The following is a 26,071-nucleotide window of genomic DNA, read 5'->3' on the forward strand; positions in this document are numbered from 1 at the left end:
GCCCCTAGAAGGAAAACCAAATCCTCTCCCAATTGGAAGAGGCTACAGTGGAATGAATTTTTGGAGATCATCTGCGTTGAATTCAGCAAGCTCCAGTTCCTCAAAGAAACACTGTAAGCTGAGGCTAACTAATTAGCAAATTATTTCCTGCTAGAGAACGCATAAATTTTTGTGGAAAACGGAACAACATAGTGTTGCAATAAAAATAGAAGTGAGGTGTTTTTTTTCCCTCTCCTGAGAACAAGGAAAGTAAAGGGAACAGTGAACAGGCTGGAGAAGAAAACATAACCTGGCCTGAAAGTGTTAATCACTCCTTGCTTTATTTTAACGGTTACTAATCGGTAGTGTCTGTAACTAGATTTGTACTTCACAAAGCTAACCTCACTCCCTAACACTATGTAAATTACATCCCGTACCTATCACGCTAACGCTGTGTGAGTTACATCCTGGGCCTATCAACCCCAAACCTCATGTAAATTACATCGTGGTTCTGGTGTTTATATTCCCTGCGCCCCCTGGTAACAAATCACCCCCTGTAGCTTTTGTATTTCAGAAAGAAGGTCGTAGGCAGATAAACCAGAGACAAAGGGACCCAATTACCGGACTGCCTAACGCCAGCTATGACTGTTTTGAAATGCAAGGAGAAAAAGAATGCGAGACCTTCACTACTTTGATCCTTATCATATACCGGGGACTGCGAGCCCCACATATAAAATCTCCGTTTGGGGGTGGGGGAACACACAGTTCTTGAAGCGCTAGCCTGCTGTGTCTTCCCTTCTGCCTGGCAGAGGAATAAAGCCATCTCTCTTATCCTCTAAAATCTGTCTCGTATTTTTGTTCAGCTTCGGTGCACAGAGAGCCAAGATTTGGTGGCAACAGTAGGGCTCCAGGAAGAAGGTGAGAAAATGAGGGAGCACAGAAATGTAAGGTGGCTTCTCCAAGGGAACACCGGGTGGCCGAGAGCTCGGGGTTCAAAGGCTGCAGACTCCCAGGCTAGACCTGACCGCTTCTCTCAGAGCCTGCATGGAATATTCCCAAGGGAGTCGCTCTGGAGACCACAGGGACGCTTGACTCCAGCCCGAACTCCAGATTTTCCCGCGTTTTCGGAGCTTTTTGGCTTCGCGCCTCATTTTGCCTGAGAGGAGGTCTCAGCAACCCCCGTCCTCGCCTTCAGAATCGCTCACCACCCTCCACCCAGAACCTGCAGATCCAGCTCAGACCTCGGTTGAGAGTTGAAAGCCTCTTCCAACAACGCGAACCAGCGTCTTTTCGGCACAGTGGGAATTAGGAATTTTCCATAGCTTAAGTGCTCCTTTGCTGTTCATTTTCGGACGGCACAGGGCAAGTTCCCCTCGAGCCCTGGGGCAGCTAAGACCCACCTACCCTCCCGCCCAGCCGTCCCACGCTGGCTCCTGATAGGCTACCGAGGCTGTCCGCCTTGACAGGGGGCTGTGCGCAGGCGCAGAGAGGCAGCGGGACAAGACTGAGGGTTGGATACGCGGAGCTACCGGATCGGTCCGAGATGGTGAGTGTCTGCCGGGAGCTTGTGGCAGGCGGCCGGGAGGTGGCCGAGCACGACTTCCCAACACCCTGAGCCTGGCCTTCCATCCTCCGGGGGCGGCTCCTAGCGCTGGACTTGGGTATCCGCGGGGCTGGGCGGGGCCGGGGCCGAGTTGTCTGGAGGTCGGAACTGGGGCGGCGCGGGCCTCCAGACTAGACCGAGGGGACACCGGATCCCGCTGTCCCTAGACCGGAAGCAGTTGCTTGGGCCTCGGCGAAGGATTGACGGAGATGGGGAGGCAGGCCCGCAGGCCTCCGCCTCCTAGTATCCTGGGCCTTGTTGCGAGATAACAATAATGATTACACTTCCGGGAAGCTTAATTCGTGTCAGGCACTGCTAAGCACTTTACCTACCCTGCCCTTCCTCCTCACCATAGCTGTGTGAAGTAGGTACGACCATTATCCCCCCTTTACATACTTGGAGTCTAAAGCCTGGTGAAGCTAAGTGCCTTGCCCCAGGAAATGGCGGAGGTGTATTTGAACCCTAGAAGCTCGACTGCTGCTTTTCTGTCTCTGTGGTTCTTTCGAGACGCTGGGACATGGTGCATGAGTCAGAAACCAGCGGGAGCCACCCTTGGGGTTCCTGCCTTCCTGGCTAGAACTGTGGGCTCTTTACGCCTTTACAGGTTTGTTTTCTTGTGTTTTTAATCCTCCCAACTTGTAAAAAACTTGAAAAGACCTTTTAAATGTTAAATCATGTGAATGGTTTTCGGAAATCTTATTTAAGAATTTAAAGTCTATAAGAAAAATTGAAAAGGAATAAGAAACAGTGCCGTGACCTGGAGGTGACGACTTATAATTAGGCATATTACTCCTATTAGTCATTTTCTCTTCAGTTTTTGCTTTATATAGTTTAGCTGTGTACTTTGCTTTATATAGTTAGCTAGTTTATAGTATAGATGAAGTAACTTCATCTTTCACGTCAATTTTTAAACTAAAAAAATTTTTTAACAAATAAATCTTACAGTAAAAAAAGTAATAATAATAATCTGAAAGGATCTAAGTGAGAAATAAATCTCCCACCCAACCCTGACACCCAGCCTCAGTCTCCTTCAGAAACATTGTTAGTTTCTTTTATTAATATATCTATACAAGCATGTATATATGCCCCCTCTTTTTCTTACACAAATGGTAGCTTCCTGCAACCTGTACCATGCTGTTGTGTGTTGATATTCATAAAAGCAAAACATATTTAGATGCACAGTTTAACAAATTGAAGCAGTACCAAAGTACGTAATGTAGAAAGTGTAGGTAGTCCCTATCTCACTTCCCTCTGGTAATGACTGTTGACAGTGAGTGTGTTTCCTTCCAGGTTTGTTTAGTGCATAAGCACATTTATATATAGCCTGTTTATTACATGAAACTGGAACATATGTATTTATACATATTAAGTTTACTTTAGGCTAATATGTACAGATAATCTCATTCCGCAACCTACTCTGTTCACTAAAAGATATCAGATATTTTTCCATGTCGATAAATACAAATCTACTTCATTCTTTTAAAGGACTGTATTCATATTCTATTGCAGTATATACATTTAGGTAGTTTACAGTTTTTCAATCCAGGCAATGCTGCAGTATTATTTTTGTCTTTTTTTTTGCACTTATGTTAGTGTTATGTAGTAGTACTTCTGGCATGCATATTTCAACATTTTGGTAGAAACTGACAAATTGCCCCTTAGGATGGTGAGGTGATATAAAAATCATCCATAATTAGCATCCAGTTTTACTCCATCACACAAGTATTTTCATCTTTGTACGTTCTCCTTCCTCTTTGTTCCCATATGCTTATTTTTCAAGATGTACCTGCTAGTTTTTTGTTTCTGTTTGTTTTAATGTCCAAAGACATATAACTTTGTTGCTGCATCATCTTTGTAATGAATCATTTTTAGTAACTACATAATAGTCAATGAAATATTTTTACCATAATTTGCCAAATCATTCCCCTGGTTTACATTTGGGTTGCTTCTAGTTCATTAACAGAGATAACACTGTGATGAACGTCTCTGAATGCATAGAGTTTGTTTTCTTTGTCTTTTTTTAAAAATTTATTAGTTTATTTCCTTAGGAGAAATTCTCAGGAAAAGAATTTCTGAGGCAAGGGGACCAGCACTTAAGGTTCTCGCAATAGTATTGTCCTGTAGCTTTCCCAAAAGGTCGTATTGCCTTCATACCAGTTTTGCCATAATACTGCCAGCGTTCAAAAACATAATCATTCTGTGTGATGTTTTGGAATTACTCCTTTGTTCTATTTGATGCAAATGTTTTTCCCTCCTTTTAATTCATTTTTGTTTTATAGCAATTAAAAATTTCATGCTTATTAGTCAAATTGGTCACAGTTCCTTTGTGAATCATTTGCTTCAGATGGTTATCCCTCCTATGCCAAACCAATGAATAATCTTGGAGTTTTACTGCTGCTTGTTTTTGTTGTTTGTTTGTTTGTTTTGTGTGTGTGTGTTTGTTTTGTCTGTCAGCAACATGCAGCTGGGAACTAGAGAACCCTTCTCTGATGCAGACACCCATGTTAATAGTAATAAAGAGTCCGGGTGCTGAGGATACCAGTTGGGCTGTCTCTAGGAGCAGGACAGGAATTTGGGGATGTGAGCCGACCCAGAATATCCACTCAGATATTTCTGGTACCAGTTGGCTAGCACTGCAGGGATGACAAACTTTAAAGACAAAGGTGGCATGACTTGGATGCCTAACTAGGACTCCTTTCCCATCTGCAGATGTCTCTGTTGCTGCCTGTGTCTTTTTGGCATCATTTGTTTTCTTTCTTGGCTCCTCAGGGCTGAACTTTAAGTTTGTTTTAAGCATTTTCTCCTGAAAGCAGGTGTGCAGTGCCTCCTCTAGACCTCATGACCCCCACTCACCCAGGCCTAGCCCCACGCTACTGGTTGGGGTCAGACTGGAGAAGCTATTTTCTAGTCTTCCAGGAAAAAATTTTTATTAAATTTGACTACATAAAAATTTTGAACTTCTGATTATTGAAAAAAATCATAAGGTTACATTTGAAAAGTGGGAGAAGTGTAATTTATAATGATGGACAAAAGTGTAATATTTCTAACATAAGTTTTTGAAAATCAATAAGATATATGGAAAAATCAAGACTCAAAAAAGGAGAGATGCAAGCAAATTCCACTTTAACTTCACTGATAAGTTTTTTGTTTTTTATTTTTCTGACGAACCTCACTGATAATTCTTAAACATTAAAGAAAAGTTGGCTTTCTATTACTTGGGCTTTGCCTGTCAGATTAGCAAAGAATCAAAAACCTTGGCATTACTGGTTCTCTTTATTCCTTTGAACATGCCAGACTCCTTCCCACTTCACTGCCTTTGCTTTCATCCCATTGTGTGGAGTGCTTTTCTTTCTCATCATTTAGTTAAAGATTACATCTTCAGGTGTTCCTGACCACACTTGTCAAGTAGCATCCCTCCTGTTCCCCCCGCCCCCCCACCCCCACCCCATCCCTGTACCCTGCAAGAATCTTGGTCATTTGTTTTTGAAGTTCTCTTCCATCAAAATGTGAACTCCCTGAGGACTGGGACCTCATCATTTGTGGTCAGTGGTATATTCAGCTCTTCTCTTTTTTTAAAAATTAATTAATTAATTTATTTGGGGCTGCATTTTGGGCTTTTCTCTAGTTGCAGTGAGCGGGGGCTACTCTCTGTTGCAGTGCGAGGGCTTCTCATTGCGGTGGCTTCTCTTGTTGCAGAGCACGGGCTCGAGGCACGTGGGCTTCAGTAGTTGTGGCACTCGGGCTCAGTAATGTGGCTTGTGGGCTCTAGAGTGCAGGCTCGGTAGTTGTGGCACACGGGCTTAGTTGCTGCACGGCATGTGGGATCTTCCCAGACCAGGGATCAAACCCGTGTCCCCTGCCTTGGCAGGCGGATTCTTAACCACTGCACCACCAGGGAAGTCCCTCAGCTCTTCTCTTGACCTGCTGTGTGTTTTTGGGCAAAAACTCTTCTTTTTGAACCTTGGTTTTTCTCATTGTAAAATGGAGATCATACTAACCATGGAAGGTTCAGATGAGATGTGTCTGAAAACATTCATCCTAATATCTGACCTGTAGCAGATTCTGAGTATATGTGTATGTCCTCCCTTTCTTGGTAAGTGTATTTACTTTTTAAGCAGTCAGATCTCAGTAGTTGGTTCTCATTAAATTTAGGATCAACTAAACCTTAGCTCCTTTTCACCCTGGGTACTGTACTTAAAAAGGTTGGTTTTTGTAAAACATGGTTATAGAAATGGTTTTTATTTGCTCCTTAAGTATCTATTGAGCCTCTGCTGTACCAGGTACTGGGATTACAAAGTCTAGGTTCCTGCTCCCAGGGTGCCTTGGGTCTGGAGGAGGAGACAGATGCAAAACAGGCAGTTACACTCCCTTGTGATAAGTGCAATGGAGTCAGGGTGCGTGGGTACCTAGAAGAGGGGCAGGTGTCAGAGAAGGCCTCCCATAGGAGGCTCATGAGCTGAGTCCAAAGAGTTGGGAGTTAGTTACATCAAGTGGTTGAGTGAAGGAGAGAAGGTTGCTGCTTTCAGAAGGAGCAGCACATGCCAGGCCCCGGGCTCAGGCAGGCTGTGCTTGCCCCCTGCAGTCCATTCTCCACACAGCAGCCAGGGCCATCCTTTTGAAAGAGATCTTGTCACTGCTCACCTCAAAACCTGCTAGTGGCTCCTCACACCCTCCCCATTAAAAACCAAAGTCATTACTCTGGTCTATGAGGCCCCCTGAAATCTAGTCTGATCCTGGCTCCCTCCCTCATCTGGCTGCCTGCCACTCACTGCCCTCAGCCACACTGGCTCCTTTGCTTTTTTTCTGGAACACTCTCCCTAGAAATCTGCATGGTTAGCTCCCTCGTTTCCTTTCAGATCTCTACTCAACTATCACCTTAGTGAGGCCTTCTCTGACCACCTTGTTTAAAATTGCCATCATCCCCTGCATTCCAGATCCCCCATCCCTACTGTATTTGACATTTGTATTTTATTTATGTTTTTTTTAAATGTCTGATTCCCTCCCCCCACCCACCAATGTCAGCTTCATGAGAGCAGGGATTTTTGTCGTATTTTGTTCAATACAGCATCCCTAGGCCTAAAACAACATCTGGCACATAGAAGTTTCCCATATAGTTATTGAATGAATAGCAGTCTTATGAAATTTCATCTTTTTCATTTCAGCCTCACTTTCCAATCTCCAGGGGTAATTTGGACTTCGATTCTGGCATCTTTGGTTTTAGTTTGCCCCGTCCCCAGTTTTTCTTTTTTTTTTTGTGGTACGCAGGCCTCTCACTGTTGTGGCCTCTCCCGTTGCGGAGCACAGGCTCTGGACGCGCAGGCTCAGCGGCCATGGCTCATGGGCCTAGCCGCTCCGCGGCATGTGGGATCTTCCCAGACCGGGGCACAAACCCGTGTCCCCTGCATCGGCAGGCAGACTCTCAACCACTGCACCACCAGGGAAGCCCTGCCCCGTCCCCAGTTTGATTGCAGATTGTTTGAGCTGTCCTAAATTGCCATCCTACTTATTCCTATATATTCTTATTCTCATAATGTTGAGAATGTCAGAGCCCTGTTCCCAAATCAGAGATGTCTGATCGCTTGGATACACAGAGAGATGGGTTAAAAAAATGTTTTTAAATAGAAACAATGGGGACTTCCCTGGTGGTCCAGTGGTAAAAAATCTGCCTACCAATGCAGGGGATGCGGGTTCGATCCCTGGTCGGGGAACTAAGATCCCACATGCCGCGGGGCAACTAAGCCCGTGTGCCACAGCTACTGGGTTCACGTGCCTCAAGGAGAGAGGCTGCATGCTGCAAACTACAGAGCTCACACACCCTGGAGCCCACGAGCCACAACTGGAGAGAAGCCCGAGCACCGCCACGAAAGATCCTGTGTGCCACAACTGAGACCCAATGCAGCCAAATAAATAAATAAATAGATATATATGTGGAATTATTATATAAAAAATAGAAACAATATAATAAAGAGGCTGTTTTAAAAAAAGAGAAAGAAACGAAAACCTAATCTATACTTCCCTGCTCTCAGTGTGACTTTTTATTTTTTTCCATAATCCTAGCCATCTTCTTGTTTTCATATGTATGCAATCTCACAGCACTTTCTCTTTGTGGTGGTATAAATATTCTGATCCCCATTGTTAATGTATGTATTATATTCCTGTGAACGGACATTCCAAAATTTCCTTGGCCTTTTTCCTAATTACTGGGCATTTTGAGCTCCTCCTGCTTTTTTGTTATTGCAGATGTCACTGCAGCAAACATCTTGCTGTGTTCTTTTAGTTCTTTTGGATTATTTCCTTAGGATGAATTTCCAGGAGGGTTATTACCAGGTCAGATTGAGTACTGTATAGTTTTGACCACTATCATACTTTACCGCTCCTCTCCAGAATAGTGTGTAGTAGGAGCTCACTGAAAGTCTGCTGAATGAATTATGATCCCATACATGTATAACCCACGGTATTATACTCTCACATCCACATAGCTAGCCCTGTCCTTTTACCAAGGCTCCAGATTATAGAGGCATTAGGCTCTCTGCCATTTTGTAGAAGGAACTTGTTTGCCCTTCCCTCTGGCATTTGAGAGTATTCACATGTCATTGGGGAGTGGGTGGCAGAGACTGGATTGTGAGGCTTGTGCCTACTAGAAAAACAATCTTTGTGCCATCTCCGTCCACTGTTTAGAAGCTCCTCCCCCTGGGCCAACTCATTAGCCCATGAGGGTGGGGGACCACTCTCTTGGTGAACAGAGCCTCTGTTTCCAACATAGTCTGACTCTCAGCCTGTGAGGAGCTTCTGACTAGATTCTGGATGGGTACAGAAGGGATCTCCTGAGAACAAACACTTCGGGCCAGTCTCTGTCCACAGGAAGAGTTAGACCTAGTTCAGTTTAACAGCTATTTATTGAACCCCTACTCTGCAGACCATTATAGAGACTCCAAGTAAAGCAGCACCTAATGCATCCCCAGAGAGGTACAGTCAAGACTTCATGGAGGAGGTGATATCTTAGATGATCTAGAAGAATTTGCTGGATTTCAGCAGAGAAGAGACCTTGTTCGGGTAAAAAGATGTGGAGACAGGGAGGTATGGACATGTAGGTGGAGAGTGGATGGAAGGGTAAAAGAGATGGGAATAATTAATAGAGAAGGGCTTGCAAGGTGAGGGCCCAAAGTCTGTCCACCCTGTTTACAAATTCCATGTGCCAGAGTATCCCACCCAGACTAGCACCCGGAGATGCAGGATTAATGAGCCCCTTCCTCAGCATTTGCTATGGCTGTGTGCCACGTGTCACCCTATCTCAGGTGCCAGCTTATTAGGTCACTGAGCCTATCCTAATGGGATCATTTTGCTTCCTTTGGAGTGTTTTCAGTTGTGCTCTTTGGGCCACAAATGATGATGTGTCTCCTTGCTGTTAGACACCTGTTTGGATTTTCTTTAATTATTGGAGTCCTCTGGTTTGTCCCCCAGCTGTACCAAATATGTGAGTCATGGTTGTGTCTGTACTCCTGGGAATGGTATTTGAATTCTGCTCCCCAACAGCTGAGGAGCAAAGGGCCCCTGGTGGGCAAAGGGCCAGGAGCACAGCCCCACCCCATACTGGGAAGATGATGGTTTAGATGCTGGTGGTGGCCTAGAGACCATTCCAAATAGGCCTGGGGAGCTTTCAGGAAGTGCCACGTGCCTGGGTGTTACTTGTTTGTTGTTGGAATGTGTGATTCATCTGCCAGGGCTGTGAGGGAGTTGATCCAGCCTTCCTGACCCCTCCTAACCTTGGTCTTATTCTCTCTGGCAGGCAGAGGTGGAGGAGACACTGAAGCGACTTCAGAGCCAGAAGGGCGTGCAGGGAATCATCGTGGTGAACACAGAAGGTACACCCTCCTTCCGGCCATGACCTGAGTGCAGGCAGGCCCCCAGAAAATAGCCCAACACAGCATAACACTTGCTTTTTACTAAACCTCTCATTACCTGATCTATTTCTCACCCTTTTTTTTTTAAACACCTCTAGTGTCCAAGCACTATTACTAGAATTCTAAATTTAAAAAAAGGAAAAATTCACTCTATCCCACTGCCCTGACACATCATACTTTTCAGTATGCCATACTTTTTCAGCCCTTGTCCAGGTGCATTTTCTCTTGGTCATAATTATAGTTGTTACTCTTTTGCATATGTTTTACTCATGAGTTTTTGTTTGGTTGGGTTTTTTTTGTTTTTTTTTTGCTCCGTGGTTTATATAAGCAAAATTTTTAACTGCCAGTACAATGTTTATTGACCATCCTACATTTATGCTGTTTCTACTTTTTTTTGCTAGATAATACTCTTGTCAACTTCTTTGGGCCTATAGTTTTCCCTCCTCTTCTGGGACATTATTTCAACAACTAGAAGAGTACAGATGCTAATTTTCTCATACTGCAGTAGATGTGGTGAAGAAGGGAACTAACATTATCACACAAGTATTCTGTGCCAGGCCATGGGCTGGTGCTTCACAAAACGTATTTTTTCACTTATCCCTTGAAGCAGCTCTGTTGTCTCCATTTTGCAGTGGAGAAGAGTGAGTCTAGAAATTTAATTGATTCACCTACCATTATAGAGCCAAGATTTCATCCCAAGTCTGTCTGAACGCACTTGTGCTCTTTCTCCCACACTGTGCTGTGAAGGACCAGAGGGTGGCTGCTGGACTATGTCCCAGGCCATGTCCAGGGTCACCCAGCTGGGCTCCCCCGATTCTCAATCCGGTGCATTCAGTCAGCTCTGCTTTGTTTGAGTCTCCTTGAGAGCCTCTGTGTGTATGCATTGTCATTCTGGGCCTTGTTTTGGAAAGGCAGAATTCTCAACAGTGCCTACTTAAATAGAGCAGAATGAAAGTCACCAAGGGTGACAAATTGAAGGTGGCATGTCCTCAGAATGTTGTTTTCCAAGTCGTCAGACCCTGGACAGCCCAGAGCCAGGCAGAGTGTGCTCCCCAGCTTTGTCAGACTCTAATTAAACCACGAGGTCTTTGCGTTCAAAGGAGGCAGCAGGTTGGGGAGCCCAGAGGACACTGGGAGGCAGGTCGGATCCACCACTGATCAACTGGGTGGCCTGAGGCTTCCCCTTCCTCTTCAGAACTTAGCTGCCTTAAATGGAGTGGTTGGTCCTTGCTACAGGGAGCTTCTTGCTCCAAGACCCAAAAGACTGTATGTCACTCAGAAAAAGACTCTCTTCTGGGACTGGACATTTTTGACCCCAGATGGGGAGGGAACAGCCCTAGGGGCTGACTCCCCAGCTGGGACCCCTAAGCTTCCAGTAGTATTCCAAACCACAAGCCTTCATTCTTGCCTTAAAACTGCCCCAAAAGTTGAGCTATTTCATTTGGAAAATATAGCCCCAACTGCTTACCACCTTTTGGATACTAATGATGAGGACTTATTTTTTGTATACTAATGTGGCAGTATGGCACAGTGGCTAAGAGTATGGAATGTGGAACCAGACTGCCTGGGTTTGAATCCTGACCCTACTTACTTATCAACTGTATGATCTTAACAAGTCACTTAACCCCTCTGTTCCAGTTTCCTCATCTGTAAAATGTGGACAGTCATACTACTTTCTTCTAAGGGAAGCATTTAGAACGGTGCCTGATGTATAGTAAATGCCATATGAATGTTAAAAATTATTGTGTGTGTGTGTGTGTGTGTTTATTTATTTATTTATTGGCCGTGCCACGTGGCATGTGGGATCTTAGTTCCCCAGCCAGGGATCGAACCCATGTCCCCTGCAATGGAAGCACAGAGCCTTAACCACGGGACTGCCAGGGAAGTCCCTGTGTTTATTTTTAATTTATGTTCCATTCACGGAGCTCCCACTTCAGTCTCTCATTTACATTTCACACAGTGACCCTGCAAAACAGGGACGTTTGCCCATTTTTCAGATGAGAAACTGGAAGCTGAGAGCGGTGAGGTAACCTGCCCAAGATCACCCAGCCATAGATGGAGGTGGTCAGAACTCACTGCTCTGTGGGGCCCTTAAGCCCTCTGAAGACTTCCGTTAGAGGTGATCAGTTAAGGATGATTGTATTAGGGACCTTTATTACCTCTCTTAGGCTTTCCTACCCCCATGATTCAGCTCAGCTGCCTCTTCCTGCAGGATGCCTTCCCTGACCATCCCAGCCCAGAGGGATTGCTTCCCGCCCCTAAAATCATGACATGCCCTTGCCCCAATCACTTAGCAACCACCTGCCACTGCCTGTTGATGTCTCAGCCTTGGCCAAATTTAAATGGTGTTTCATAATAAAAGTGTGAGTTTAAGCAGACTTAACCAAGAATGTAAGGAACAGGGCTTCCCTGGTGGTGCAGTGGTTAAGAATCCACCTGCCAATGCAGGGGACACAGGTTCGAGCCCTGGTCCAGGAAAATCCCACATGCCGTGGAGCAACTAAGCCCATGCATCACAACTACTGAGCCCACGAGCCACAACTACTGAAGCCCATGTGCCGCAACTACTGAAGCCCGCGTGCCGCAACTACTGAAGCCCGCACGCCTAGAGCCCGTGCCGCACAAGAGAAGCCACCGCAATGAGAAGCCTGCACACCGCAACGAAGAGTAGCCCCCGCTCACCGCAGCTAGAGAAAGCCCGCGTGCAGCAGTGAAGACCCAGCGCAGCCAAAAATAAAATAAATAAATAAATTTATTTTTAAAGAAAGAAGAATGTAAGGAACATTCTATTTGTACCTCTCCAGACCCCCTGCCATCTTCTGCTGCTACCCACACAGGGCAAAATAAAAGACACAAATATGTAAACTCTCTGAGGGCAGGGATTTATCTCTTGTATTCACTACTGTGTCCCCAGCACCTGCAACAATGCTGACACAAAGTTGGTGCTTAATAAACATCTGTTAAATTTTGTTAATGTTTTTTAATTGTTGATTGATAGAGGTGGGTTTGGTGAGAGGACCTGGCTATACAACCTGACAGATCTGAGCCCCAGATTAGAAATCATGCCTTCGAGGTGACCAGCCACTTCTGTGGGCTGCACAGTGCCCGTTTGTGAGGGCAAAGGCCTAGAATAGGCAGCCTAGTCATTAGGGGGTCTGTGAGGTGTTCCCCAGCTCTGGCATCCTGTGAATCTGGAATTATCTCGTCCTTGTTTGAAATTATCCCCAGTTTTGGTCCCTGCCCTCCATCCCCACCCTGCCAGCTCCATGTTTTCTTTTGTTTTCAAAGTGAGCCAACAAGAAGTTAGTTTCTTTTCTCCTTTACACAGTGTCTCACTTGGCAGAAATGTGATCACATTCATGACAGTATTTGGGGGTTTTGGGGTATTTGTTTATTTTAAATATTTATTTATTCGGCTGCACTGGGTCTTCGTTGCGCCATGCTTGATCTTTGTTGCCACGTGTGGGATCTTTAGTTGCGGCGTGCAAACTCGTAGTTGCTGCATGTGGGATCTAGTTCCCTGACCAGAGATCAAACCCCGGCCCCCTGCATTGGGAGCACGGAGTCTTAGCCACTGGACCACCAGGGAGGTCCCATGACAGTATTTGAACTACTAGAAGTACACCTGTGTCTGCTCATTTATCAACAGCCATAAATGCTTAATGCAGTCTCTCTAAAGACACTGGTGAGCACAGCAGATCTGGTTCTGGCCCCCAGGGAGCTTAAAGTCTGCTGGGGGGGCAAACATAATGATCACTTCCATAAAGGTGTGATACCAAACTCGAGTTAACTGCTCTGAAGGACAATTGCATGGTGCTGGGACTGTAGAATGAGGGCACTGACCACATCTGGGGGTGGATGGAGACATGAGGGACAGTGGGAGTCAGGAGAGAATAGGGGAGGGAAAGAAAGTTCGAGGCAGAGGGACGTGAGAGAAGGTGGCCTTGTGGTATGTAAAAGAGAAGGTCAAGAAGTTTGATACCCAAACTTTGCCAGGCCTCGAGACTGGCCCCTCAAGTTTCCTGGGGGATGGGATTTACTGTGTGGGTGATGTTGATAATAAATCAACACTTATTACATGCATACTGTTGCTAAATATTCTCAAATGAATTAACCCATATTTAATCCTCACAGCAGCACTTTGAAGCACAGATGAGGAAATGGAGGCTCAGAGAGGTTAAATCACTTGTGTAAGGCCACAGCCACAAAGGGGCAGAGCCGGGGTATAAGCCCAGGTCATCAGATTTCAGAGTTCCTGCTCAGTCCTTTCCTCAGCTGCTTATACTGCCAACCTCAGGAGGGTTCCACTATTGAATGAGGCCTCGTGGGGCCCTGGTGGGTACATTGTTGCCATCCAGGACCCAACAGCGGCCCTGGTGACCTGGTCATCTTGTCCCTTAAAGACAAGTGATCACTACAACCTGTTCTCATAACTCCACTTGGCTGAAACCAGCTTCTGTGACTCAGCTGCTTCTCCTGCTACCATGCCCTCTTCTGCCCACTCTCATGTTCCTCTACCCTAGTAAGACAAGGTTGGATCAGTTTCTTGCCACTCATGGGTAGGCCTGAGGGTGACTGTCTTTGGCTGATCCCTCAGCTGGTCTGTTATGGGCCAGATAGCAGGGTCCTGGACCCCAAATCCAGCCACTTATGTGTGGGGAGCCACTTGGGCCATATTTGTCACAAGGGCCTGTCAGCTGTGGGCACTCAGGGCCTCATCGATGGAGCCTTCTGCTGACATGTTACAGTGATTCATAGGCACCTTATGACCCAATCGTGGCCTGAGGTGGCTCAAGCTGAGCCCTTTTCCTCACCTCCATGACAATAGGCACTGTCCAGTGAGGGAGGTCCATTTAATAGTTCATCACAAGGAAGCAGTCCTCAAAACAGAAAAGGCTTGATGCAGGACGTTGTTCACTGCACAGTAATTAAGTAAAAAATCCAGCCTTAGTACCCAGCAACAGGGGAATGATTAACCCCGTGGAATGGCCACTTGTGGGCTCATTGAAAGCAGTAGCAATGCTGTTTACAAGGGTGTTTGCAGACAGAGAAACAGGCTTTAAATTGGGGGCACAGTCATGTGTATAGACAGTGTGTTTATAACTGGGCTGGTCTTCCCTGGTGGCACTGTGGTTAAGAATCCGCCTCCCAATGCAGGGGACACGGGTTCGAGCCCTGATCCGGGAAGATCCCACATGCCATGGATCATCTAAGCCCGTGCGCCACTACTGAGCCTGCGCGCTAGAACCCACGAGCCACAACTACTGAAGCCCATGTGCCTAGAGCCCGTGCTCTGCAACAAGAGAAGCCACCTCAATGAGAAGCCCACACACCGCAATGAAGAGTAGCCCCCGCTCGCTGCAACTATAGAAAGCCCACGCGCAGCAACAAAGACCCAATGCAGCCAAAAATAAAAATAAATTAAAAATAAATAAATTAAAAAATAATAATAATAATAACCATCACACCAGTGATGGTTCTATCTTGACATGGGCTGACCTTCTTCTATCTACTTTTTAGTATTTACAGATTTGTAGGAGGTATTCTCCTTGTTTCTGTTCTAAGTGTTATGAATGATAGTCTCTCCTTCTTTTGCTGGAAACGAGCCAGTATGATGTGGCCCTGTGAAAGGAGCCTGGCAGTCGAGCCAACAGGCCTGCATTTGAATCCTGACCCCACTGCTTCTCTTTACCTGCTGTGTGACCACAGGCAGGCCACCTCACCACTCAGAGTTTCTGTTGCCTCATTGGCAAGTAAAGATGGTGGCGCCGCCCTTAGAGTAGTTCTGGGGACTGGTGTTGACATACTTCAAGTGCTCAACACTTGCCTGTCAAGCTTTCAGTAAATAGTGGGCCTTGACTGTTAACTGCCAGTCTAGACTAGAATTATGGGTGTGGGGCTAAGAGCTGGGCAGAAAGGGACCCCAATTTTCTGCTCAGTCTCTGTCTTCTCTCCCCTCAGGCATTCCCATCAAGAGCACCATGGACAATCCCACCACCACACAGTATGCCAACCTCATGCACAACTTCATCTTGAAGGCCCGGAGCACCGTGCGTGAAATTGACCCCCAGAATGACCTCACCTTCCTTCGAATTCGCTCCAAGAAAAATGAAATTATGGTTGCACCAGGTAAGGGGTCTTCCACATCCCCACTTAGGAGCAGACCCTCACAGTGCATGCTCTGTAGCTATCAGGACAGCTTAGCACATGGGTGTCTCCATAGGTTCCACAGAAAGGCCTGAAGAGCAGAAGGTGCAGATTTGATTGCCTTACCACCTGGCCTGTCTCCAGCTGGCGTCCCCAACAAGTACTCATTCACAGTGACTCTAGGCCAGACCCTGTCCTGGGTTCTAGGCCACAGCGGGGAATTATGTTCTCATGGGGGAGAGAGACATATAAGCATATCACAGTGTAATCCTCACCTTGATGTGGGGGAATTCAAGGAGCACTTGGGAACATAGAGGAGGGTGTGATTAGGGCTGCTTGTGGCGGTCAGCAAAGGCTTCCCAGAGGAGGGAGCACTTGAGCTGAGTCTTGAGGGCACAGGTGAAGAGTAAGCAAGCAGGGTGGGGCTTGGGGGCGCCGGGGGTGGGAAAGCTACGCTTGAAGAAAAAGGAATTCAGTGCTTCTAAACCAAAGTGTGAGGCAAAAACACCATGCGCTATTTTATCCTTGAAAAAATGTTAATTTGCCCACTTCCAAACGATAGTCCTATTTCTCTGGACCCCATGCAGACAGCCCTTCCTCCAGCACTGGAAGAGATTGCTGATTTTGTTTCACATGAAGTGCTTGGCTTGCACTTGGGGACTGTGTGGTGCAAACAATACCTGTCTTAGGTGTTAGGATCATTCTCAGGATGATGAGATGCTTACCGTGGGAGGAACCCATAAGGACTAGGACCACAGGAGGGGACAGCAGGGCCACCTGCCCTGCCCTGCCTCACCTCACTCACATGCACAGCCTGGAGTGGTAGACCCTCCAGGACTGTTTTTGCAGTTACTTCTCCCCCTCCATCTCCATTTTGGCTGAGCCCGGTGGTTGAGTGTGCCTGAGCTAAATGTGCACATGGTGATGGAGGCGGCAGCAGTGCAGCTTGTCTAGGGCACCAGGATATGTGTAGGAAGGAGTGTGAGGTGATACGTTTCGTCCAGTTTAGAAGGGGCCTCAAACGCCAAACTCAGCTGCATGGACTTGACCCTGTGAGCAGAGGTTTTTTTAAGGCAGGAGGTGATAGGATTGTGATTGGGGGCCTGGATGAAAGAGGGCAGTGGGGAGGCTGGGACATTGACTGCCTCTGGGCTTTGCAACACAGGTGCCGAGGAGGCTGGCTGCAGAATTCTGAGGTATTTGATGGCGGTCAGCCACTCCTTGCAGCAGAGCAATATTGGTTCCCAGGCCTGTTCGGGTCCAGTTGAGCTGCTTGGAAGGATGTGAAGGAGAGACCCATAGAGCCAGTCACAGGGGCCCACAGTCTCCTGGGGACACTCCCTGGAGGGGTGGGGACAGAGCAGGTCAGTCACAAATAAGAACCTAGGATAACTTCAGAGTCATTTATTCCAAAAACATACATACACTGTTTATCAATTTAATCACTGTCTAATGCATCTCCAACCAATGATGAGGTCTCTGATTCTGTCAGCAAAAATAGACTGCAGCAGGCACAGCATCTGTTTTCCTGGCTTCACCTCTTACGAGCATGACCTGTAGCAAATCACAGAACACCTCCGAACCTCTGTTTCCACATCTGTAAAGTGTCTGGTAGGGGCCATTACTGCTCTGGTATTCTGAGATGCCTCATCTGGTTGAGTATGTTGGCACGAGTTTGGGCAGAAAGACTTGGAATCAGATTTGAACTCGCATCCCTCCCAAGACTTCATGCTGTGTGATTACAGACAAACCTCCACTCCCCTAGAAATTAGGCTACCAACCCTCCAAATCAGAGCAGACCTTGTGCCCCACCTGGAAGCTCACAATGTGAAGCAAGGACAGATTATGTGGTCTCCAAGTCGACAGACTCTCGGTGGACAGCATCTATTGGCTTAAAGCTTCCAGGAATGTCTGCTCTGGAACAGCTGAGTTAACACAGTGTAATCAAGCTTTAACACACTGCTTCCCACAGAGCACTGGGAGTGCTATTATTGAATGTAGAGCTTGATTATTCGGAAGAAAAGACACTGGCATTGCTAATAATATCTGTTTTTATCAGTTTTATCGGTGGCTTGTTAATTATTTCTATTTTTATTAGTGATTTTTCACTTATGCAGATTGCTTAGCCATGAAACTTAAGTCTTATAATATCTGTTCCTTCCCAGATGTCCATTGTCATGGGAAGAAGCAACCTTCAGGCTTGAATCTGAACAGACACAAAGCAGACATGGCCAAGGTCCTGCCATTTTTCACATGTTCAGCAGGGGGGCAGACCAGAGGCATTCAGCGTCTGAGTCAAACCCAGCTACCCCACCTGGCATGTTTACCTTGGCTTGGGCAAGTCATTTAATTCTCTGAGCCTTAGTGTTCTCATTAGTAAAAATGAGAAAACACTGGGCCCTGCCTCATAGAGTGATTCAAGGATTCATTGAGGTGCTGTATGAGAAGTGATTGACCCAGAGCCAGCACGTGGAAGCCTTCGTGAATGTTTGCAGTTTGATTATTAAGTGGGCAAAGCTGAAACACCCCGCTTCTCCCACTTCCTCTTTTATAAAGTAAGAGGCAGTCAGGCTCACCCCAGAGGACTTGGACTTGCTATGATTTCATGATGGACATTCCTTCTGACTGGCTGGATCTGCAGAGCTGAAATTCAGGTAGCTTTGGACCCCTTTGACCTGGTGCCTTTGAAATTTTCTACTCCAGGAGGCTCTGGAAGGCTAGCAACTGAACTTATGACAGAACTGACATTAACCCAAGACCAGCGGGGTTGAGGTTAGAATTCTATCTTTGATACTAACTGGCTGGGTAACCTTAAACTAGTGGTTCTTCGTGCAGCATCAGCATCACCTGGGAACTTGTTAAAAATGCAAATTATCTGGCTCCACTCCAGACCCACTGAGTCCAAAGCCCTGGGGGTGGGACCAGCAGTGTTGTTTTAAACAGCCTTCCAAGTGATTCCGACACCCTGTAGTTTGAGAACCATTGCTGTAGGAAACCTTGAACCTGAGTTTCCCTACCCCAAAAAACGTGATAATCCTACCTCCCTGTTGGTACTGGGAAGATTAGAAATGAGGATGCGGGGACTTCCCTGGTGGTCCACTGGTTAAGAATCCGCCTTCCAATTCAGGGGACGCGGGTTCGAACCCTGGTCAGGGAACTAAGATCCCACATGCCGCAGGGCAGCTAAGCCCACGCACCACAACTACTGAGTCCACATGCCTCAACAAGAGAAAAACGCGTATGCCACAACTAGAGAGAAGCCCACACGCCACAAGGAAAGATACTGCACGCCTCAACAAAGATCCCTCATGCCACAACTAAGACCTGATGCAGCCAAATAAAAAAAAAAAGAAAGAAAGAAATGAGGATGCGCTGCTGAGCACCACTGCCGGGTAGGGTGAGGGCCCCGCTTCGTGGCAGCCACATGTGCAGAAGCCCCCATAGGAAATTTGCAAGTTTATCTTCTGTTTCCCCAGCAATTGGAAGCAGCCTGAGTATTGATGCTTTTTATCCCTCTCTGCCCCACCACCACTTTACAGTTGGTGTTTTAATGATTTATTGGCTTTGTGGTGTGTTTTTCTCCCATTTTACATTTAGTGATTTGTTTTTTCATTTTTCCTCTTTTGCAGATAAAGACTATTTCCTGATTGTGATTCAGAATCCAACCGAATAAGCCGCTCTCTTGGCTCCCTGCGTCATTCCTTAATTTAATGCCCCTCAAGAATAATAGCATTAATCATGTCAACTGACTGGCATATGGAAGTCACCTTAGAGCCCTCTCACACCAATCCGGCTGCAGCTCCACCTACCCCACCAAAGTCATCTCTCTGCTGGCCAGTCGCACCTGATTTTCCAGGAGGAAAATCCCATCCAGGTTTATGGAGCAAGAGATTGTGAGAAGCCCACACACCCTGTTTCCTTCTGACTTTGAGTTCACTTTGTTGCCCTTGGAAAAGGCTGTTTTTCTTTAACTAAAAATAACCAAACCGCTTTCCCTGCTGTGTGTCTTTAAACACTAGGTTGAAAAGGCCTCCCTTCCTGTGTAATCACGTGGTCTGAAGGCTGAGCCCGGTGCCCCCATGGTGGATTGTGCTCCATACTGCGCCTGTGGCCACACTTTCTGTGCTGGACCTGTTTTATGACTGGTGTCCTGGTTTCTGGGCCTCTTGTCCCTAGCCACCCCTTTTATCATTTCTCACCCCCACCAATGTTTTGAAAGCTTTTTTTTGACTACACTTAACTGGGGAAAGGAAAGGAAAGGAGTGAAATTTGTTGAGTACCAGGTGTGGCTTATATCATCCACATAGTTCCCTACAGACGGAGTGGTAAAACCATCTTAAAGATGAGGAAGTTGGGTTCTCAAGAATGACTTGCCTGAGGTCTCACAGCCGGGAGCACAGGTGTCTGACTCCAAAAGCTCTGCTCTTTCCACACTACCTTCCCCAGAAATCCCAGATGGTCTGGTTCACCCGAGTGAGCTCATTCTGGATAAGCATCCACCTTCCCTTAGACTCGAGTCCTGGGGTGCGGTGGGGATGAGGGGCTGCACCGGCCACTCAGGCTGTAGGCCACTCGTCATCCAAACTATGCTTGGGCCCTACCCTAGACCAATTAAATCATAATCCCTGAGAGTAAGCTCTGGGCATCATCAGTTTGTAAAAGCTCCCTGGACATACAGCTAGGGTTGAGAACCACTGGCATAGCCCTTCATGCCCTGGTTAAGAGTACAGCAGGCTATAGCAAAAATATCATTCAGAGATAAGAACTTCTGAAAGATAAAAAATGTGAAGGGAATAAATGCAACAGAAGAGTTGCAAGATAAAGTTGAGAAAATCTCCCAAAAGGTGGGGAAAAAAATGGAAGAGAAAAGTTTAGAAGATTAAAGGGTCAGTCCAGGATATTCAACATCTGATTAACAGGAGTTCCAGAAAGAGAAAGTGGGGTAGAAAATTATCAACAAGAGAGTATAAGAATATTTTCTAGAAGTTTCCGCATTGAAAGATCTGAGTGTCTAGAGCAGTTAATTTTAAAAAGTTTCCGCATTGAAAGATCTGAGTGTCTAGAGCAGTTAATTTTAAAAAGACCCATGCCAGGCCTCATCATCATGAAATCTCAGGACACTATGGATAGATACGATCCAGAGAGAGAAAAAAGAAAAACAGGGTACAAAGGATTAGAAATCACAACAGCACTGGACATCCCAACAGCATCATTAGGAACTAGAAGAGAATGCCCTCAAAATTCTGATTAAAAATAATTTACAACCTAGAGTTCCATACCCAGCCAAACTATTAGCCAAGTGTAAGAATAAGGTAAATATTTTCGGACAATAGAAGGTCATGTGTATTTATCTGCCATGCACTGTTTCTCAGGAAGCTACCGAAGAATGTACATCAGAATAAGGGAGTGAAGGAAAGAGTGTAAAGCAGAGTATCCAGGCAATTTGAGGCTCCAACACGAGAGAAGGTCAAAAGGGTTATGTCAGGATGGTGGTGAAGGGTGCTGGGTAGTAAACCTAGAAAGAAATGCTGAATGGGGTAGGAGGTTGTTTCCAAGAAGAAAACAAAACTGATAGGTCATCTCAGGTTTTTGAACACATTCAGAGGAGATTTTGAGCTTGAGTTTTCAGAGAAGTTTGAGAAGCCTAAACATTCTTTGTTCAGGAGGCCTGAAAGGAAGGTCAAGGGCAGGAGGTGGGGATTTGGGAGTCACTGTCATGTTGGAGGCACTAATGGGTGTGAACGTGGACATGACCAGGATGACATGAGAGGGCTGAGGAAAGCTGAGGGCCAAGGCAGGGTGAGAACGCTGAGGAGCAGCTGGAGGCTGGAAAGGCCAAGGGGAGGCAACCTCACCAGGTGACCGGCCAGCTCTAAGGGCGAGCATCTGGGGAGGGCAGGGGCTAAGGACACAGCAGGAGGGGAAGGGGGTGGCAACCCTGGCCCTGTCATTCAGGGAGGTGGGGTGAGAACTGAGCACTCCTTTGGCTAGAGAGAGAGAAGGGGACCAAGGGAGTGAGGCCCAGAGGAAGGAAAGGCCAGGTCCAAGGTCCCATGTGGGAAGTGAGGTTGGTGGTCATGGCCTAAACTTCCCAGTGAATCCAGAAAGACTTCAAGGAGTAAGGGTGGGGTAGTCCCAGACAGAGGCTTGGGGACCCCTGGGTGGGTTTCAGATCCTCCAATCTCTGGAGAATTCCATTTAGAGTTCTGCAAACAGGAACAACCAACCCTTACTCAAAGATGATGACCCTGACTCAGACCTCACTCCTCCTGGGTCCTCCCAACATGAGGCCCATTTTACAAGTGAGTTCACTGCCTTAAATAAGATGCCACAGCCCCATGGTACCAAAGTTGGTCCATCTGATTCCAGGCCCTGTTTCCCCAGGACTCTTTTCCCTCCTGGTCACTCACTGATCCTTGACCTCAGACGTAGGCTCTGTTACTGTCTCCATTTTGCAGATGAAGAAACTGAGGCTCCAGAGGGAAAGAATTTGCTCAAAGTTATGCAGTAAGTGGTAAAGGTACTTCAGACCCAGATCTGTCTGCTGTTGTGTAAAGGAGCAAACAGATGCTCAGAGAAGGAACCTGCCATGGTCACACAGTAATTGGTGGCCAACCCGGCCAGGGGTTGCTCCACCTTCATGTGACAGGCCAGCCAAGGACAGCTCTCTGCCCTTCCTTAGGCCCATGAGTCCCAGTCAGAAGCCACAGAACAGCACAGATCAGACACTGCCCTGAGCTGACATTGTTCCCCAACAATCCTGAACAGTCCTCTTAGAGCCCCTTAGTGCCCAGTAGCAGTGATCAAGCCAGACCCAGTCTGTGCACATGGAGCAGGCGGGAGACCCACGCTCAGGTAGGCAGTGACTCAGAGATGACACCGTGGGTACTCAGAGGAGAGGTCCTCGCCCAACAAGTATTTACTGAGCACCTACCATGTGCTACATTCTGTCTAGGTGCTGGGATAGCACAGGAACCAAATATATAGGAAATGCTGCCCTTAAGGGGCTTGCATGTTAGTGGGAAAGAGAAATAAAACAAAACACATTTTAAAAACTATATAGCATGTTAAATTTAAGCCCACAAGTAGATACCATTACATGACCACCATAATGGCTAAAATTTTGAAAACTGGCAATACCAAATATCAACAAGAAAGCAGAGCAACTGGAACTCCCATATATTGTTGACAGGAATCTAAAATGGAACATTAGTTTCAGGTGTACAACATAATGATTCAATATTTGTATATTGTGAAGTGATCACCACAATAAGTCTAGTTAACATCTGTCACCATACGTAGTTAAAAAATTTTTTTTGTCATGAGAACTTTAAGGTGTACTCTTTTAGGAACTTTCAAATATAGACTACAGTATTATTAACCATAGTCACCATGCTGTACATTATATGCCCATGACTTTTATATGTTTATTTTATAACTGGAAGTTTGTATCTTTGGGCACTCATTTCACCATGCCATACCCCCAGCCCCGCCTCCAATCTGTTCTGTTTTCTGTCTCTATGAGCTTGTTTTTTTTGTTCTATTTGCTTGGTTTGTTGTGTGTGGGTTTGTTGTGGTGGTGGTGGTGGGTTTTTGTTTTTTTTTGCCGTACTGCATGACTTGCAGGATCTTAGTATCCCCGCCAAGGATTGAACCCGGGCCGCTGGCAGTGAGACCGGGGAGTCCTAACTACTGGCTGCCAGGGAATTCCCTTATTTGCTTGTTTTTTAGATACCACACATAAGTGAGATTATGGTCCATCCATGTCTCATATGACAAGATTTCCTTCCTTTTTATGTCTGAATAATAATATTCCATTGTATATATATGCTACATTTTCTTCATCTGTTCCTCTATTGATGGACACTTAGGTTGTATCTTGGCTATTGTAAATAACGCTACAATGAACATAAGGGGGTACATATATCTTTTCAAGATGGTGATTTCATTTCCTTTGGATAAAGGAAATACGTTATCCAAAGTATACTCAGAAGTGGAATTGCTGGATCATATGATAGTTCTATTTTTAGTTTTTTGAGGAGCCTCCATGCTGTTTTCCATAGTTGTTGGGACCAATTTACATTCCCACCAATAGTGCACAAGGGTTCCCTTTTCTCCACATCCTCACCAACATTTATTTCTTGTCTTGAGAACAGCCATTCTAACAGGTGTGAGGTGCTATCTCATTGTGTTTTCAATTTGCATTTCCCTGATGATTAGTGATATGGAGCACCTTTCATGTACCTGTGTCTTTTTTGGAAAAAATGTCTACTCAGATCCTCTGCCCGTTTTTTTAATTGGATTGGTTTTTGCTATTGAGTCATATAAGTTATTTATATATTTTGGATATTAACCCCTTATCAGTTACAGGATTTGCAAAAATTTTCTCCTATTTGGTGGGTTGTCTTTTCATTTTGTTGATGCACAGAAGCTTTTAAGTTTGATGTAGTCCCAGTTGTTTATTTTTGCTTCTGTTGCCTTTGCGTTTGGTGTCAATTCCAAAAAATCATTGCCAAGACTGATGTCAAGGAGCTTATCATCTATGTTGTCTTCTAAGGGTTTTCTGGTTTCAGGTTTTACATTCAAGTCTTTAATCTATTTTGAGTTGATTTTTGTGTATAGTGTAAGATAGTGGTCCAGTGTCATTCTTTTGCATGTGGCTGTCCAGTTTTCCCACGAAGAGACTGTTCTTTCCCCATTGTGTATTCTTGGCTTCTTTGTAGATAAATTGACCAGATATGCATGGGTTTATTTCCGGGCTCTCTATTCTGTTCCACTGATCTATGTGTCTTTTTATGTCAATATAATATTGTTTTATAATAGCTTTGTAATATAGTTTGAAATCAGGGAGTGTAATGCCTCCAGCTTTGTTCTTCTTTCTCAAGACTCCTTTGGCTATTCAGGGTCTTTTGTGATTCCATACAAATCTTATGTTATTTTATTTTTTATTATTTTTTTAAAATAAATTTATTTATTTTTGGCTGCATTGGGTCTTCGTTGCTGTGCGCGGGCTTTCTCTAGTTGTGGCGAGTGGGAGCTACTCTTCCTTGCAGTGCGTGGGCTTCTCATTGCAGTGGCTTCTCTTGTTGCAGAGCACAGGCTCTAGGAGCACGGGCTTCAGTAGTTGTGGCACGTGGGCTCAGTAGTTGTGGTGCATGGAGTTAGTTGCTCCACAGCATGTGGGATCTTCCAAGACTAGGGCTCGAACCTGTGTCCCCTGCATTGGCAGGAGGATTCTTAACCACTGCGCCACCAGGGAAGACCCCCATACAAATTTTACAATTGTTTGTTCTATTTCTGTGAAAAAGGCCATTGGAATTTTAATAGGGCTTGCACTGAACCGGTAGATTGCTTTGGGTAGTATGGACATTTTAACAATATTAATTCTTCCAATCCAAATGAGCACAGAATATCTTTCCATTTATTTATGTCTACTTCAAGTTTTTTCATTAGTGTCTTCTAATTTTCAGTGTGCAGATCTTTCACCTCCTTAGTTAAATTTATTCCTAGGTAATTCATTCATTTTGATGCAATTTTAAATGGAATTATTTTCTTAATTTCTCTTTCTCATAATTTGTTATTAGTGTATAGGAATGCAACAGATTTTTGTATATTGATTTTGTATCCTGCAACTTTACTGAATTTGTTTATTAGTTCTAACAGTTTTTTCGGTTAAGTCTTTAGTGTTTTCTATGTATAATATGATGTCATCTGCAAATAGTGACAGTTTTACTTCTTCCTTTCCCATTTTGGATATCTTTTATTTCTTTTTCTTGTCGAATTGCTCTGGCTATGACTTCCAATACTATGTTGAATAAATGTGATGACAGTGGAAATCCTTGCCTTGTTCCTGATGTTAGAGGAAAAGCTTTCAGCTTTGAGTATGATGTTAGCTATGGGCTTGTCATATATGGCCTTTATTATGTTGAGATATGGTCCCTCTGTACCCACTTTGTTGAGATTTTTTATCATAAACAAATGTTGAATTGCAACTTACTGAAATGCATCATAAAGATAAAATGGATGCATGGACAGATTGACAGATAGTGATGATGCAAATGGAGCAAGTGTTAAGTGTAGAATGTAACTGGTGGGTATATGGGTGGTCACTGAACAATTATTTCAAGTGTTCTATTCGCTTGAAAGTTTTCATCACAAAATGTTTAGGAGAAGCGTATAACATATTAGAATGTGATAACTGCTCTGGCAAAAAAATTAAGCAAGGTGTTGGGAAGGAGGATAGAGAGTGACTGGGGTGGGGGCTGCAGTATTAAATAAGCTCATTCAGGAAGGCCTCCCTGAGGAGACCTTGGAAATTAGAGAGTGAGCCACAAAGAGATTTTGGAGAAGAATGCTCCAGGGAAAGGGACCAGTAAGTACAGAAATGCTCTAGGGCACATGTGTGTCTGGGATTCCCGGAATAGTGATAGCAAGGAGGCCA

General features: G+C 45.4%; 1 protein-coding gene across 1 annotated transcript; it reads left to right on the forward strand.

The window, feature by feature from the left end:
• The first annotated feature begins 1,420 nt into the window (after nt 1-1,420).
• DYNLRB1 (dynein light chain roadblock-type 1) lies at nt 1,421-19,621 on the forward strand. The gene is made up of 5 exons (XM_089896753.1): nt 1,421-1,525; nt 9,369-9,444; nt 15,445-15,612; nt 18,334-18,402; nt 19,260-19,621. The coding sequence occupies exons 1-4, from the start codon at nt 1,523-1,525 to the stop codon at nt 18,399-18,401; spliced, it is 315 nt and encodes a 104-aa protein (XP_089752879.1). The 5' UTR covers nt 1,421-1,522; the 3' UTR covers nt 18,402; nt 19,260-19,621.
• The last annotated feature ends 6,450 nt before the right edge of the window (nt 19,622-26,071 follow it).

This window comes from Delphinapterus leucas, chromosome 15, assembly GCF_059928025.1.
Source record: "Delphinapterus leucas isolate spDelLeu-1000000601 "Yukka" chromosome 15, BTC_Dleu_Yukka2, whole genome shotgun sequence".
Taxonomy (NCBI): Eukaryota; Metazoa; Chordata; class Mammalia; order Artiodactyla; family Monodontidae; genus Delphinapterus; species Delphinapterus leucas.

What these genes read in the sequence shown, in the direction of transcription:
- DYNLRB1 (XM_089896753.1), top strand. An exon ending in CATCGTGGTGAACACAGAAG is followed by an intron (nt 9,445 to 15,444) that starts GTACACCCTCCT and finishes CTCTCCCCTCAG; the next exon opens with GCATTCCCATCAAGAGCACC. An exon ending in TGAAATTATGGTTGCACCAG is followed by an intron (nt 15,613 to 18,333) that starts GTAAGGGGTCTT and finishes TTTCTACTCCAG; the next exon opens with GAGGCTCTGGAAGGCTAGCA.